The sequence below is a fragment of the Oncorhynchus kisutch genome, linkage group LG20 (genome assembly GCF_002021735.2).
Source record: "Oncorhynchus kisutch isolate 150728-3 linkage group LG20, Okis_V2, whole genome shotgun sequence".
Taxonomy (NCBI): Eukaryota; Metazoa; Chordata; class Actinopteri; order Salmoniformes; family Salmonidae; genus Oncorhynchus; species Oncorhynchus kisutch.
This window is the reverse complement of record NC_034193.2, coordinates 19,775,316-19,789,737: the sequence shown is the minus strand read 5'-3', so window position 1 is coordinate 19,789,737 and position 14,422 is coordinate 19,775,316. Positions and strand designations below refer to the sequence as shown.

The 14,422-nt window shown below is 40.9% G+C and overlaps 1 protein-coding gene and 1 long non-coding RNA gene across 4 annotated transcripts in view; both read right to left on the bottom strand.

Annotated features, from left to right (window-relative positions):
- Positions 1-27: 27 nt before the first annotated feature.
- On the bottom strand, positions 28-1,406 carry LOC116355446 (uncharacterized). The gene is made up of 2 exons (XR_004204447.1): positions 809-1,406; positions 28-652 (listed from the first exon to the last, which is right to left on the bottom strand). It is a non-coding gene; the product is annotated as an uncharacterized LOC116355446 (long non-coding RNA).
- A 1,077-nt stretch (positions 1,407-2,483) lies between these two features.
- Positions 2,484-14,422, bottom strand: part of ndel1a (nudE neurodevelopment protein 1-like 1a) — a 34,351-nt gene continuing 22,412 nt past the window's right edge. The window contains exons 4-10 of one of the 3 annotated variants that reach the window (XM_020454030.2): positions 12,366-12,514; positions 10,003-10,139; positions 9,628-9,804; positions 9,437-9,525; positions 8,026-8,180; positions 7,607-7,641; positions 2,484-5,260 (exon numbers count right to left, since the gene is read on the bottom strand). In XM_020454030.2, coding sequence (XP_020309619.1) covers positions 5,250-5,260; positions 7,607-7,641; positions 8,026-8,180; positions 9,437-9,525; positions 9,628-9,804; positions 10,003-10,139; positions 12,366-12,514 — 753 coding nt within the window. In that variant the 3' untranslated portion in view covers positions 2,484-5,249. Of the gene's footprint in view, positions 5,261-7,573; positions 7,642-8,025; positions 8,181-9,436; positions 9,526-9,627; positions 9,805-10,002; positions 10,140-12,365; positions 12,515-14,422 lie in introns of all 3 variants that reach the window. The other 2 variants (XM_020454027.2, XM_020454022.2) reach the window with 2 other exon arrangements.

Genomic DNA, 14,422 nt, shown 5'->3' with positions numbered 1-14,422 from the left:
AGTGGGAATCAAACCCTGAATTCAAAGGCTGGTTGAAGCTGTTTATTGGAGATGATACACGGGCATACTGTCTGTCTTGTAAGGCTGATTTCTACGCCACACTTAGTGATGTAAAAAAAAACACATGACAACTCAAAAAACATACTCAAAAGGCAAAGCCTTATAACAGTTCCACCAAAAACAAGCTGCCATTTATGGTTAAAAAAATGACTGCAAAAAAGGTTGAGGCCACCATGGCATTTAGCTATCGCTGATCACTTCCATGCTGGCATGTGATCACATTGGAGAAGCATGTAGAGCTGCTTTCTCAGACTCCACTGCTGCTACCCACTTCAAAATGCACAGGACAAAGTGCACAGAAATTATTAATGGTGTTCTAGCACCATACTTTCTGAAAAAGTTGGTTGCAGATGTGGGTGACCAGCGTTTCAGCCTCCTCCTCGATGAGTCCACAGATGTGGGTGACCAGCGTTTCAGCCTCCTCCTCGATGAGTCCACCGATGTAAGTGTTTCTAAGTACCTGGGGGTTGTGATAAGGTACTTTAGTGATACCAAGCAGACAATTGTATCAACATTTCTGGGGCTTGTTGAGTTGGAGGGAGATGCCAAATCTATAGCCGTGCTGTTGTGGCTTTCCTCGAGAAGTGTTGTCCTAAAAAAGAGAAACTCATGGGGATTAACAATGGGGTCCATAAAGTGCTGAAGGAGTATGGGCTCAAATATCTGGTTTTTATTTGCTGTGTGTGCCACTCTCTGCAGTTTGCTCATTTGTAGTTCAAAACATATGTAGGGCGTTTTTTTTACTCACTTTTTGTCTCTCCCACGACATTATTCCTCTCCTACAGCGTCCATCACAATTACATGCACATGGCCAATTATACAAATTAGGTGATGAAATCATTTAGCGACTTTTAGGACAGCCAATAGCTACTTTCCTTACTAGGAGTTGGCAACACTGGGAGGGAGTAGTGTAACGACCCTGGCTTTATAAGCGCGGATATCGACTCTACCACTTGAGCATGCTTTTGCAGGGTTCGAGACCTGCTCCCTGCCTGTTTCATTACAAGACATTCCCTCGCGCTAACCCCGGGATAGCCCGCTAATATGACCCCTAATAGGGAAGAAAATGTATTGAGTGCAATTCGATCTACAGTACATCTACACCATGATATGAAACGTTGATTTGAACATTCTGACCAAATAGTGGGTCAGGTGGCGCCCCACTGTCTGATTCATATTGCTTGATTTCTGATGATAGTTGATATAATCAACAACTGATTGCAATTGTATCGGGTACACCAAAGATGGAGGCTGGCTTGGCTGGTGCTAGCACATGAGCAGATCAAATACACAGCTAGAATGCTGATTGAGGTGTTTACATGTCCTAATACTTCCAAATATTGCTCAGAAAACCAGGTGTTTTAATCAGTGTATGCTTACTTCGATTTCGACCTTAAACCAGTTATGATAAACAGAGTACGGTGTTTCCATGACTATTACATAATCTGCCTGCCATCAGTTTAATATCAAATTACTACTGCGCACATACATGTACATAATGTCTTTAAGTAGTTGAACATGTTATTACTCCAAACTCGTGAAAGTGACAAACTGACACGTTTTCATTTGAGTCAAAAACAACTTTATATCTGAGTGCCTTTGATTTGACGGCCTGCACATGCGTAGTTCGGGTGCGAGACTACTGTTAGACCCCATTTTTTAAATATATGTTTTTATTGACAAATCAATACAGAAAGTACTTGGGAGAAACACAAGTATATATAAATAATATACAAAGGACAATTGGGCTAGTGGGTACAAGATCACATTACACAAGGACCTTAAGGGACATATAATTCTAAGTGAAACAGCTTTTTTGTTAGCAGAGTATTTGTCTTAAAATAGTTCCATTTTGTAAGGTATGAAAAATGTGGTGTTTTGTTTGTAAATTTGCATTTGTGAATATGAAATTTAGCCAAAAGAATGAAATTACATAGAAATAAGTTGAAACAATTTTATCATAGGTAATGAATCCAAGCAGTACATCTCCACATAAGTGTAAAATCTTCATAAGTGTGTTCAATTATAAATCTACTGATGTCTTGCCAGTTTCCTTACATGAATACAATGCCAAAAAAAGATGCAACACCGTTTCTGGGTGGTCATTACAATTTGAGTTTGTTTTTTAAAAACCTCTTCATATAGTGGTTGGCAGGATAATATTATGAATAATTTTAAAGGAAACTTCCTTAATTTTGTTAACAAGTAGGCATGTGTAGGTATGACTTATTTCTGCGCATGAGCTTAGCTAGCCAACGTCGCCATGACATCACCTACAAGCGTGATCTGGGATTTCTATTGGAGAAGCAGTTTCTGCCCATCTTCATACTATACTTTCTTTGATTTTAAACTCATCCAATGTCTGCCATGTTTTTTGGATGTGGTGATGTCATTTGCTGCTCCCTGAATGTGCGCATCTGATGTTGGTCCTTATAAACCAGATGCAACCTGGATATACTGTCCATGAATCAGCGTAGCTAACGTGAGTATATTACCTGGTCATGGCTAGAAGGAATCCAGCTTTTGTATACGTTTTTTATAAAAATAAAAGCATTTTAGCTACCCATAACCCTTTTCCTAACCTTGAACTAATTATCCCAACCTGCCGAGTAAGTTCTACTAATACCCTGACTACACCGCTCGCATCGCATGCACGAGCATTACAAAATAAATTCAGAAATCTATATTATTCAATTATTGCAGCCACACTGCTCACTGTGCCAACGGCTAAAATAGAAGTCAGTTCTATTTCTGACGCAGATCGTGCTGCAAGTCCTGCCTCTCCCATCTCCTTATTGGTTTATAGAAGCAGGTACCCACGTGCCATCTCCTCATTGGTTTATACCCACGTGGGTGACTGAAAGATGAACTAGGTCAATGGCAGTAAGGCACCTAATTTATGAAAGTTGCCAATCGCAATATAAAGTCAAGAGAAGAAAAGGCCTGGAAGGAGGAGATATGACTAGAAATTATTAGGTTGACCGTTTTATATGTGGATTAATTGGTGGAGTATAGGACCTTGTGCATTTCAGGTAAAATAACAACTCAATGTTTATATCCCAGGACAAATTAGCTAGCAACAGCAAGCTAGCTAAATAGGACAAATTAGCTAGCACGTGCAAGCTAGCTAGCTAAATTGCCATAAATGTGTAATGCTTTTCGAACTGTCCCCAAATTAATATAATTGGTTCAGAGTTTTTGATATCTTAACCTGCGTGTCGTGATCGCGTTTGGTGTGTGGGGACAAAATACATTTATGCATGATGGGGCAAGCGCGCAGCCGGTTTGGGTTCCATGTAACTTGCTACGAAACAAATCTGACGTTAATTTGACAAAAGCTTGATCCCTTCTAGCCACGACTAATGAACACCCTCTATTTAATTAAATCCAACATTGTAGCCTACTGGGTGCAGAGAGCGTAACATAGGTTGCTAAATTCTGTTTCGAATCCAGCCGTTTAATTTCACAATTATTGCCTAAATTTAACCAAATCACTACTGAAACCTTAACTAATTAGGATTACTCGCCTAAATTTAACCAATCCCATTCATTGCTGCCCTCAACTAGATCCAAGGAGAACACCAATATACAACCTGTATTAGCTCATGGTATGAGGCTAGAGTTGAATTGCTAAATTTGCTTTGTGGACTACTTTAAGTTAAAAACAATAAGAAGAATGGCTTTATATTTATTTATTTTCTCAACATTTTAAGACAACGGATCCTACATCATGATATGACTAATTGATGTATAGTCACATCCTATATATTTGAACACATCATGCCATAAAATGAATGAAATAAATTAACAAAACATACAAACAGGCAATATTGCACTTGAATAAAACCGATAGAATAATGTGAAAATACAAGGAAAATATTTGCACTGGATAAAGTGCTCTTAACTTACAATATAGGTTGCTAACACAGGGTTGTGTGATATTTTAAATACAATAAGATACCAGTGAAAATTCAAACACCAAAAATGAAAGACTTGGAGTTAAAATCCAAAAATGGAATACTGGCAAAAGTGGTCTAAAACACCATGACAGCACCACTCAAGTGGACATCTATAAATAATGATCAATATGACCAATACCGTGCACGTTGTCATACGGTTAAACTGAGCTGAGACTAAGTAGCCCAGAACACTCAACACAAAGACAGAGGATTTTCCTTCACCATCCCTTTTGAACAGGTCTAAACCAATGCATTTTAATTGGAACACATTACATAAATAAAAACAAAACTAACATTAAATTCTTCAGATGGCTACTGAGTTAAACTCAAGGTCAGAAAGGCATAGGAGGTCGACAAAAGAGATTTAAACCACCTTTAGTGACGGACAATAAGTCAGCTTGTTAGGAGCAGGTCCACGTGGTGAAGGACCGTTCTAGGCTACACATCTACACATGTGTACCAGCTGCCAATCCATTAACCCTAGTTTCCATTTATAAGAAATGTCAAATAAGGGGTGGAGAGTTAGAGGAGAGAGGGCCTATGCATTGTCTGAGGCAATGCTGCGAGATGAATGTGTTACAGTAATCCAGACATCTTACTTCTTCTGTAGACTCTGGCTAATCTATATTCTTTCACTTGCTACACCATCTCTGATAAATCGTAACAGTTAAATAAAATTACGGTAACATGTATATCGGAAACCCTCACTGTATCACACTTTCAATTGCATAATGTGTTTTTTCTGTCTAAACTAAAGATTTGAAAAATGACTGCAGAGAGGATAGGATCCTACATAGATACTGTCTCTTTGGATGCACCTCTTTGGATGTCTGTGTAGAGTGGGCTATATGTACAAGCAGTAAACAATTAGCAAGTACATATAAAATGTGAGCCACATGTACAGTAGGACCAAAGCACAAGCACTAAAGGGCCAGAATTACACAGACAGCCTGTGAATATGCAGTGGCTGCAAAGAGGGGCCAGTATTACAGTATGTGAAAAGTGTTTAATAGTGCTAGCCATTTTCATGTGCGTTCTCTTGTTTGAAGTCATCACAATGCTTTCTGTTTAAAGATATAGCCTTGTCCATTGGCAGGGTGTGTGTGTGTATGGGGGGGATTAAATTGGGGTGTGGTGTCTGTCACTGTCACATGATGAGAGGCAGGAGGCCAGGGAGGGAGGGAGCAGGGGGTGCTGTGATGGCTGTCAGAGTGCCAGGGTCCAGGCCGTTCACCGCCCTGCTGTAAACACAAAACAACATGGATTAGTCTGGTCGACTGAGGGTTAGGCAGCATCTCACTTGCTGGTCCTTACAAAATTAACCTTGCAGGATTCATATTATAAGGTGGTAAAACCATAGAACACATCAAATCTGCCTTATAATTAGCTAGGTATTACATGGCATTTTAAATAATGTGAGTTGTATTACTGGGCTAGGCCTAAGCAAATTCATTATAATGGGGGAGTGTTAGATGTAAGACTACAAATAAAATGTAGCCCTATTGGTGGAGTAGATAAACTGGAGTATCACTTTACAGTGGTACCCTGGTGCCTACAGCTCTACTAGACTGCCAGACAATGGGGCCATTTTAATTAAGGCAAACTCTGTCACTCCACAAGCAGGCACAGTTTCCAGTGGTCGATGGATCCCAGTGACAGCGCAGGGTTGAACCAGTGACCAATGGTCGATGGATCCCAGTGCCAGCGCAGGGTTGAACCAGTGACCTGAGCCCCAGCAGGTTACCTCACTCTGTCCTCATTATCCTACTATCAGTTGGCCCTGGTACGGTCACACTTCTAGGCAGCACACACAGGGCTTCGGGCACGTGCAGACAAAAATTAAACTTGATGTATTTTTAGATTCTGTTATGGTTTAGACAGTGCCAAATCGTTTATAAAGTATGTGATTGGAAGATCACTGACTTCAAAGGCTCTAAAAGTCCTCTCAGCCAGTTTGCCCCTCCCTGCACAAATGTAAAATACCTAGGAGTTTGTTCAACTTACACCGAACAAAAACATATAAAGTGTTGGTCCCATGTTTCATAAACTCAAATAAAAGATCCCAGAAATGTTCCATAAGCACAAAAAGCTTATTTCTCTAAAATGTTATGCACAAATGTGTTTATATTCCTGTTAGTGAGCATTTCTCCTTTACCAAGATAATCCATCCACCTGACAGGTGTGGCATATCAAGAAGCTGATTAAACAGCACTACAGGTGCACCTTGTGCTGGGGACAATAAAAGGTCACTATAAAATGTGCAATTTTGTAACACAATGCCACAGATGTCTCACGTTTTGAGGGAGTGTGCAATTGGCATGCTGACTGCAGGAATGTCCACCAGAGCTGTTGCCAGATAATTTAATGTTAATTTCTCTACCAAAAGCCGACTCCAACATCATTTTAGAGAATTTGGCAGTATGGCAAACAGGCCTCACAACCACATGTAACCACGCCAGCCCAGGACCAGCACATCCAGATTCTTCACCTGCAGGATTTTTTGAGACCAGCCACCTGGACAGTTTATGAAACTATGGAGTATTTCAGTATGTAATAAAGCCCTTTTGTGGGGAAAAACTCATTCTGATTAGCTTGGCCTGGCCCACCTGGCTGCGCCGCTGCCCAGTCAGTGAAATCCATAGATTAGGGCCTAATCCATTTATTTCAATTGACTGATTTCCTTTAACTCAGTAAAATCATTGACATTTTTGCATGATGCGTTCATATTTTTGTTCAGTATGGTTAGGACCATGGCAAACAAAGTAAATTCTAAGCTACTGTTATTTTGTAGTATATACTCCACTTCAAACTTGTGTCCTATTAACAAGCTATGTCTCTGAATAGTGGTGGCAGTGTGTGCTCTCTTGTAAAGAGAGATTTATAATCCACTCCTCCCTGCGGTGAAACCCAAACTGTGCCTTGTAACCATGTCTTGCTCAGCATGCTCAGCCAGCCTCATATCAATAGTTCCTCACACAGCAGAAACGCAACGCCATGACACTACAACCTTGCCAAATAGTCACACCACTTCTATATGGGACATCTAGTAGTATGTATACCTTGAAATACAACCTCAACAAGGAACAACAGAAGGACAGCACCGGCTACATAAGAACAGTGAAAGATAACTTTTGACTTTGCACTTTAGAATCAGCTGCAAAACTGTGGTGCCTTGTTCACATGCAGTAGTTTGTAGTTAATTGACAATGTGAGCACAAAATCAAAGTACTGTACCATAACCAACCCTTCCATTGCACTACATGCTTTCTCCTGGGTCATTAAACACACCTCCGAGAATCTCCCCCAATATGATGATTGATCCAAATTGAATGACACTATATTGAAAGCTACCAACTCACACCAGCAAACAGACAGGCATATTAAATCACATGTGGATGTATCAGCATAGTGTTAAGAAAGCAGGGGAATGAATGTACCACTACCCAAAGCAGTTATCTAGCCCCACGGTGAGGGAGTCTACCTCAGCACTAGATGGGAAAGGGAGGGAGGCTTGTTAATCAAACAGCATGCAGGTGACTGACTAACTTCCCTACACATCATCAGCATCGGAGGAGGAAGACCATTACCCAGAAGTAATGCAGGGAATATGACCCTCTCTCTCCTGCTGGGGAAAAACACAAGGGTCTGAGAGGCCTCATCGACATCCATAACTCCTCAAAATCATCATCAACACACCTCCATAGACTTCCAACACTAAACAAGCATTTCAAATACACATTTCTACAGTCAAATTTATCAACGTTAAGAAATCTAACTGAAACAAAATGGTCTTAGGAGTGACTGACTGCTTAACACAGCAAACAATAATCATAAAAATGACAAATGCATAAGGCCTAAATCCAAATAAAGACAATTTGACATTATGGAACGTTGTTGTCCTTTGCCAAGTTTCTTTCTCAGAAAATCGAAGCTTTCATTTCCTGTTCATCACCAATGAGTAATGTGTGGCTCACTGAGGGTGAAGTGGAAGCGGGCTTCGACTTACGTTTTGTCGTAGTACGACGACGTCATGTGGAGGGTATGGGAGAACTTGGCTGTGTTGCCGTTGATCACGTTCCCGTTTTCCGTGATGGCATAAGACTTTCTGGCTTTCTGGTCCTTGGCAAAGTTCCTGCAGGCTGCCAGCTTAGACTCCAGAGCCTGAGACGGACATAGAGAATGCAGAAAGATAAGAGGCCTTCCACTATTAGCGAGATGACAATATGGTATAAGACAAGGGATGTTTCAAAATGCATACTACTGGGCTCCGAGCATGCAAATTAGAGCACGGGAGGGTCGGAGTATGAGTCCAAATCAAAGTATGCGAAATGGAGCATGGAGGGCACTTCTCTATTTTAAAGCATGCATCGATGCAATCTTCAAAGGAAAGTATGAAAATAAATATGACGCAACCACATAAGAAATGACGGAAATTTTCTCAATCAATAGCAGCCATTATTTGAGCTGACGTGAGAGAAAATACACTGACTTCAGAATGAAAATGTTGCCTATTCACATCTCATATTTTGCTTGACTACAACATTTTATCTTGATACGTTAGCATGTATTTGTTATGTTAATTTTGGCATGGTTACCTGCCGACAATACCCACTATAGAGCGCGAAGGTCACAAGCCCATAGTAAGTTAATAGAGCTAACTGGCTAGCTACTACTGTTATCTAAACAGATAGCCACAAATAATTGTTAACTAGCTACCCACAAAGAATTTACATCTACCTTGGATAATATTTGTTTTAGGTCATTTTTGCCACTTATACTATCTGGTGAGCTACATTATTACAATTCACATATAATTAGCTGACAGTTATGAAGTAAAATGTTTGCTTTGTGTATATATAGTTTTGTCTCTGCCATTGTCTTGGTTCGAAGAAGGAAGGTTCAGTGAATGGGTAAGTCCATAGTAAGTCATAGTAAGGCTAACTGGCTAGGCACGAAGAATTGTTAGCTAGCTAGCTACCCAAAGAATTGTCATCTACTGTACCTTGCATAACATTAGTTTTAAGTAATTTTTTCCTGTTTAGCTGGCTAGCTAGCTAGATTACAACGATTCACGTATCTAGCTGATAATTATGAAGTAAAACGTTTGCTTTGTGTATTTCTTGTTTTGTCTCTATTGTTGCCATTGTCCTGGCTGGAAGAAGGTTCAGTGAATGGGGAGATACAGCGTGAGGTAATACAGTAGGGGGAGTGCGAGTGCTTCTCAAATATAATGTTTTATGCGTTCTCCACACTAGTCCTCACAAGAACGTACTCAAGAGAACATCCTCAGAGAATGCACTTGGAGCATGAGAGTGTGGAGCACGGTAGTATGCAAAATGAGAAACACCAATAGTCTTAGGGTACCAGGGCATATGGTGAATAGTGATGTGTACAAATGGAAAAAATGTATGTCTCACCCCTACTTTCCGAAGCAGGTCACCTACAATGTTGAGTGCTGATATTCTGGCAGAGGGAGTTAGTGAGTTACCAAGGCCGTTTGACAACTCTGGGGGGAAATAAATACAAGAAGATAAATACATACAGTAATCTGCACACAAAAAAAAAGGTTAGGCAACATATTGAGGTTTGGGTCAGAGCAAAAGGGTACCTGTTGGGTTGGCGAAGGCGTTGTCCAGACTATTGGTGAGCGGCGTGGCTGGGAGAGACAGTGAGGCCTGGACAGAGGAATCCATCTTGTCGTTGTCCTCCTGGGTGGGCGAGGAGGGTGCTGACATCCTGGTCAAGTCCGTATTTCGCTCTCGGACGGCGAGCTCTTGTCGTAGGTCTGACAGACAAGCAGACAGACATCATATTTAACTCTAAAACAGACCATATTGAGACCAGACATTCAAAATGAGGATAATGCTGCTATAGTCTCTCCCAAAAATAATTTGCAGCTATAAGCAATGCTGTGAGAACATGGGTTCTATTAATTTCACAGAGAACAGCTCATTTTCTAATGAGTGAATGTTTCAATAAGCACCTCTGGCCTCATCTTTTAATCTCTGTACTGAGACCAGGAGGGACTCTTTCTCATCAAGCTCGCTCTCCAGGAAGGCATTCCTCTCGATGGCCTGGTTCAGACGCTGCTCAAAATCCTCCAGGGACACAATTGTAGCCCTGCAGAAGGAAATAAAGGAGAATACATTTAATTTGTGTGACTTTCTTTTTATACAGTTTACTCTTTGTTAGTCAGCAACTCTACCAAAAATTTTAGGTGTGAGTCAGCTCATAATTTTTACTAGAAAATGAACGTTTAGTGACAAACAAATGTCCCGATTCCTCCAAGTAATCTACATTGATGTGTGACAGTGCTGACCTGAATCCAATTCATTTTACAGCAATCAGACCGAATTGGGCAAGTGTTTTAATTGGAATAGATATTTGCCATCTGTCTGATCACTCCCAATGAAAGCACAGTGGGCAATTAACTAGGAAACCCACAACAAGCACCTCATCCTCCATCATTGATCAGCACCTCTCTGCATGGTGTTAATGTATGGGTTTGTTTTCTGAAAGATGGTCAGAGGATGACTACCTTTGCTTATATTGTTAGATTAGTACTACTGTTAGATATTGCCCTTTTCCTCCAAAGTGAACATACAGTGCCTTGCGAAAGTATTCGGCCCCCTTGAACTTTGCGACCTTTTGCCACATTTCAGGCTTCAAACACAAAGATATAAAACTGTATTTTTTTGTGAAGAATCAACAACAAGTGGGACACAATAATGAAGTGGAACGACATTTATTGGATATTTAACACTTTTTTAACAAATCAAAAACGGAAAAATTGGGCGTGCAAAATTATTCAGCCCCCTTAAGTTAATACTTTGTAGCGCGACCTTTTGCTGCGATTACAGCTGTAAGTCGCTTGGGGTATGTCTCTATCAGTTTTGCACATCGAGAGACTGACATTTTTTCCCATTCCTCCTTGCAAAACAGCTCAAGCTCAGTGAGGTTGGATGGAGAGCATTTGTGAACAGCAGTTTTCAGTTCTTTCCACAGATTCTCGATTGGATTCAGGTCTGGACTTTGACTTGGCCATTCTAACACCTGGATATGTTTATTTTTAAACCATTCCATTGTAGATTTTGCTTTATGTTTTGGATCATTGTCTTGTTGGAAGACAAATCTCCGTCCCAGTCTCAGGTCTTTTGCAGACTCCATCAGGTTTTCTTCCAGAATGGTCCTGTATTTGGCTCCATCCATCTTCCCATCAATTTTAACCATCTTCCCTGACCCTGCTGAAGAAAAGCAGGCCCAAACCATGATGCTGCCACCACCATGTTTGACAGTGGGGATGGTGTGTTCAGGGTGATGAGCTGTGTTGCTTTTACGCCAAACATAACGTTTTGCATTGTTGCCAAAAAGTTCAATTTTGGTTTCATCTGACCAGAGCACCTTCTTCCACATGTTTGGTCTGTCTCCCAGGTGGCTTGTGGCAAACTTTAAACGACACTTTTTATGGATATCTTTAAGAAATGGCTTTCTTCTTGCCACTCTTCCATAAAGGCCAGATTTGTGCAATATACGACTGATTGTTGTCCTATGGACAGAGTCTCCCACCTCAGCTGTAGATCTCTGCAGTTCATCCAGAGTGATCATGGGCCTCTTGGCTGCATCTCTGGTCAGTCTTCTCCTTATATGAGCTGAAAGTTTAGAGGGACGGCCAGGTCTTGGTAGATTTGCAGTGGTCTGATACTCCTTCCATTTCAATATTATCGCTTGCACAGTGCTCCTTGGGATGTTTAAAGCTTGGGAAATCTTTTTGTATCCAAATCCGGCTTTAAACTTCTTCACAACAGTATCTCGGACCTGCCTGGTGTGTTCCTTGTTCTTCATGATGCTCTCTGCACTTTTAACGGACCTCTGAGACTATCACAGTGCAGGTGCATTTATACAGAGACTTGATTACACACAGGTGGATTGTATTTATCATCATTAGTCATTTAGGTCAACATTGGATCATTCAGAGATCCTCACTGAACTTCTGGAGAGAGTTTGCTGCACTGAAAGTAAAGGGGCTGAATAATTTTGCACGCCCAATTTTTCAGTTTTTGATTTGTTAAAAAAGTTTGAAATATTCAATAAATGTCGTTCCACTTCATGATTGTGTCCCACTTGTTGTTGATTCTTCACAAAAAATACAGTTTTATACCTTTATGTTTGAAGCCTGAAATGTGGCAAAAGGTCACAAAGTTCAAGGGGGCCGAATACTTTCGCAAGGCACTGTAACCCTGAAGTACACAGTAAATATCAAATTATGACTCCTACAGCTCGTCTTCTAATGCTGTATCCAGTATGTGTCTGTTAGATACTGTGTAGTGGTCTGGTCTCTTTGCAGACCTCTTGGCTCTTTCCAGGTCGTCGTTGGACTGCTCCAGCTCCCGGACATATTTGTGGAGCTGCTCCTTGATGCCCCGGGTCTGACCCAGGTCACCCTCCAGCATGTTGATCTGCTTGTAGCTTTGGGCATACTGCTGCTCCAGTTTCTCCTGCAAGGGGGATGGAGAGATTAGGAGAGAGAAGAGAAAAGAAAGAGGGATACCTAGTCAGTTGTACAACTGAATGCATTCAATTGAAATGTGTCTTCCGCATTCAACCCAACCCCTCTGGGGGGGGGGGTTGGTAAAGGACGTTAAAGCTTTCAATAGTGTTTTACTTACTAAAATATTTTTCTAACACGACACAGTCACACGCACCCAAGGAGGGAACCACCGAGTTAACCTACATTCTGTCATCTATTTTTCAGAGCACTCCGATGTGCTCCAGTATTCTCAGGCTATGGGATGATGTGACCCATGTCTCCTCCATCTCTCTGGTGACCAGCTCAATAGATGGGACTGGGTCTGCCTGCCTGCCTGCCTGTCTGACCTATATCTTCTGGATACATCACGTCTGAATCAATTAACCTCTAACCTCGACCAGACAAGCCCTGCTTTGTCCTGAAATGCCGTTTTATATTTACTACATGTGCATACATCAAAACACATTCTAGCCTATGTCAAGTAAATAGTATGTCATAACAAGGCGTTAAACAAGGTGTCACAGAGTGTCTAAATGTAGCGCATACTGCACAACATGAATGCATCTCTAAGATTCTTTACTCTGGCGTCAGAATGAGAACTAGTTGCTGTGGTATTTTCCATAAACAAAGGCATGAAAGCAAGAAACATTTTAACTGCCTGGAATAACCCCCATACAGTCGGATAAAAGCAGAACAGATGACATTCTTAACACGTTCGTATCTCACCATCACTGGTGCCGTGATTCACTGACTCGCTCGGCAGGAGTCGTAATGTGAACATGGACGCAGAGCCACGCTCATCCTAGAGCTAATTATGGAGCGCGAATTAACATGCTGATGCATTATGTATGAGAATTAGGGATTGGCAATTGAAATGATTTCACTATTCGAATAGCATGACATTTTTTCAGATACTCCCCCAAAATTGACTTAACCAATCAGAATGATGAAAATGCACGAACGGCAGAGATAAACACAGGGTATCTGCAGATTCCATGAAGTTGAATTGCTAATATTCTTCTCCAGAAATGAGCCCATGTTTGCAAAAAGTTGTATTTTTAGGGCTGGCTCTTTCACCAACCAAGATGACTCATATTTTCAGGCTGGTGTGCTAATTTAGCAATGATTATTCTGCTGTAGCCTAACAGATGTAGTAGCATAGTTAAAGCAGGTAGGCTATAGATGGCTAAAGCAAGAGCTTTCCCATCTGCATTTGTTTAGGCTACCCCAATAGGCTAATTCATAAGCTAGATCACAAAGTCTAAGTGTTCACAATGTTGGCTTCCATAATGATACCACTGTGCCTTAAAGTCAAATATATATCAGCACTGTTACTGTAAAAAACACGTGGTCACCTCTCCATCTGGAGAGCTGGGTGTGCAGGCTTTTGATCCAGCACAACCGAGTCCGCTTAACAAGGTCCCTTTGAGCAGTTGTTTTGTAGAATCTGGCGAGTGGGGCTAGAACAAAAGTCTACACACCCAGTAGCTCCCCTGATGTGTTACAACATTAGCCTACAACCAAAAAGTCTAATAAAATAATTCCCTCATTAAGTGAATAAGATATCAAATCGCTATACTTTGCAGCAAGGTAGCTAAGCAGGAGGGCTCTAGACTGACTTTTTCAAGTGCCAAGACATGAAAGTCATCTAACATGTTCAGGAAAAAAATGTCTATTTCATCTAACATGTTTAGGGAATGCATGATGGATATTTTGATGTGCAACATGTCATACTAGGATCCAGAATAATCAGATTTTTTCAATTGTATTAATTTGCCAGCATGCTTTTTGTGCATATTAGGCTAGGCAATGTGCTACATAATTTACCAACTGAGGAAGTGGGAACTCAAAACACATTGCAAACTCTAAATATGAT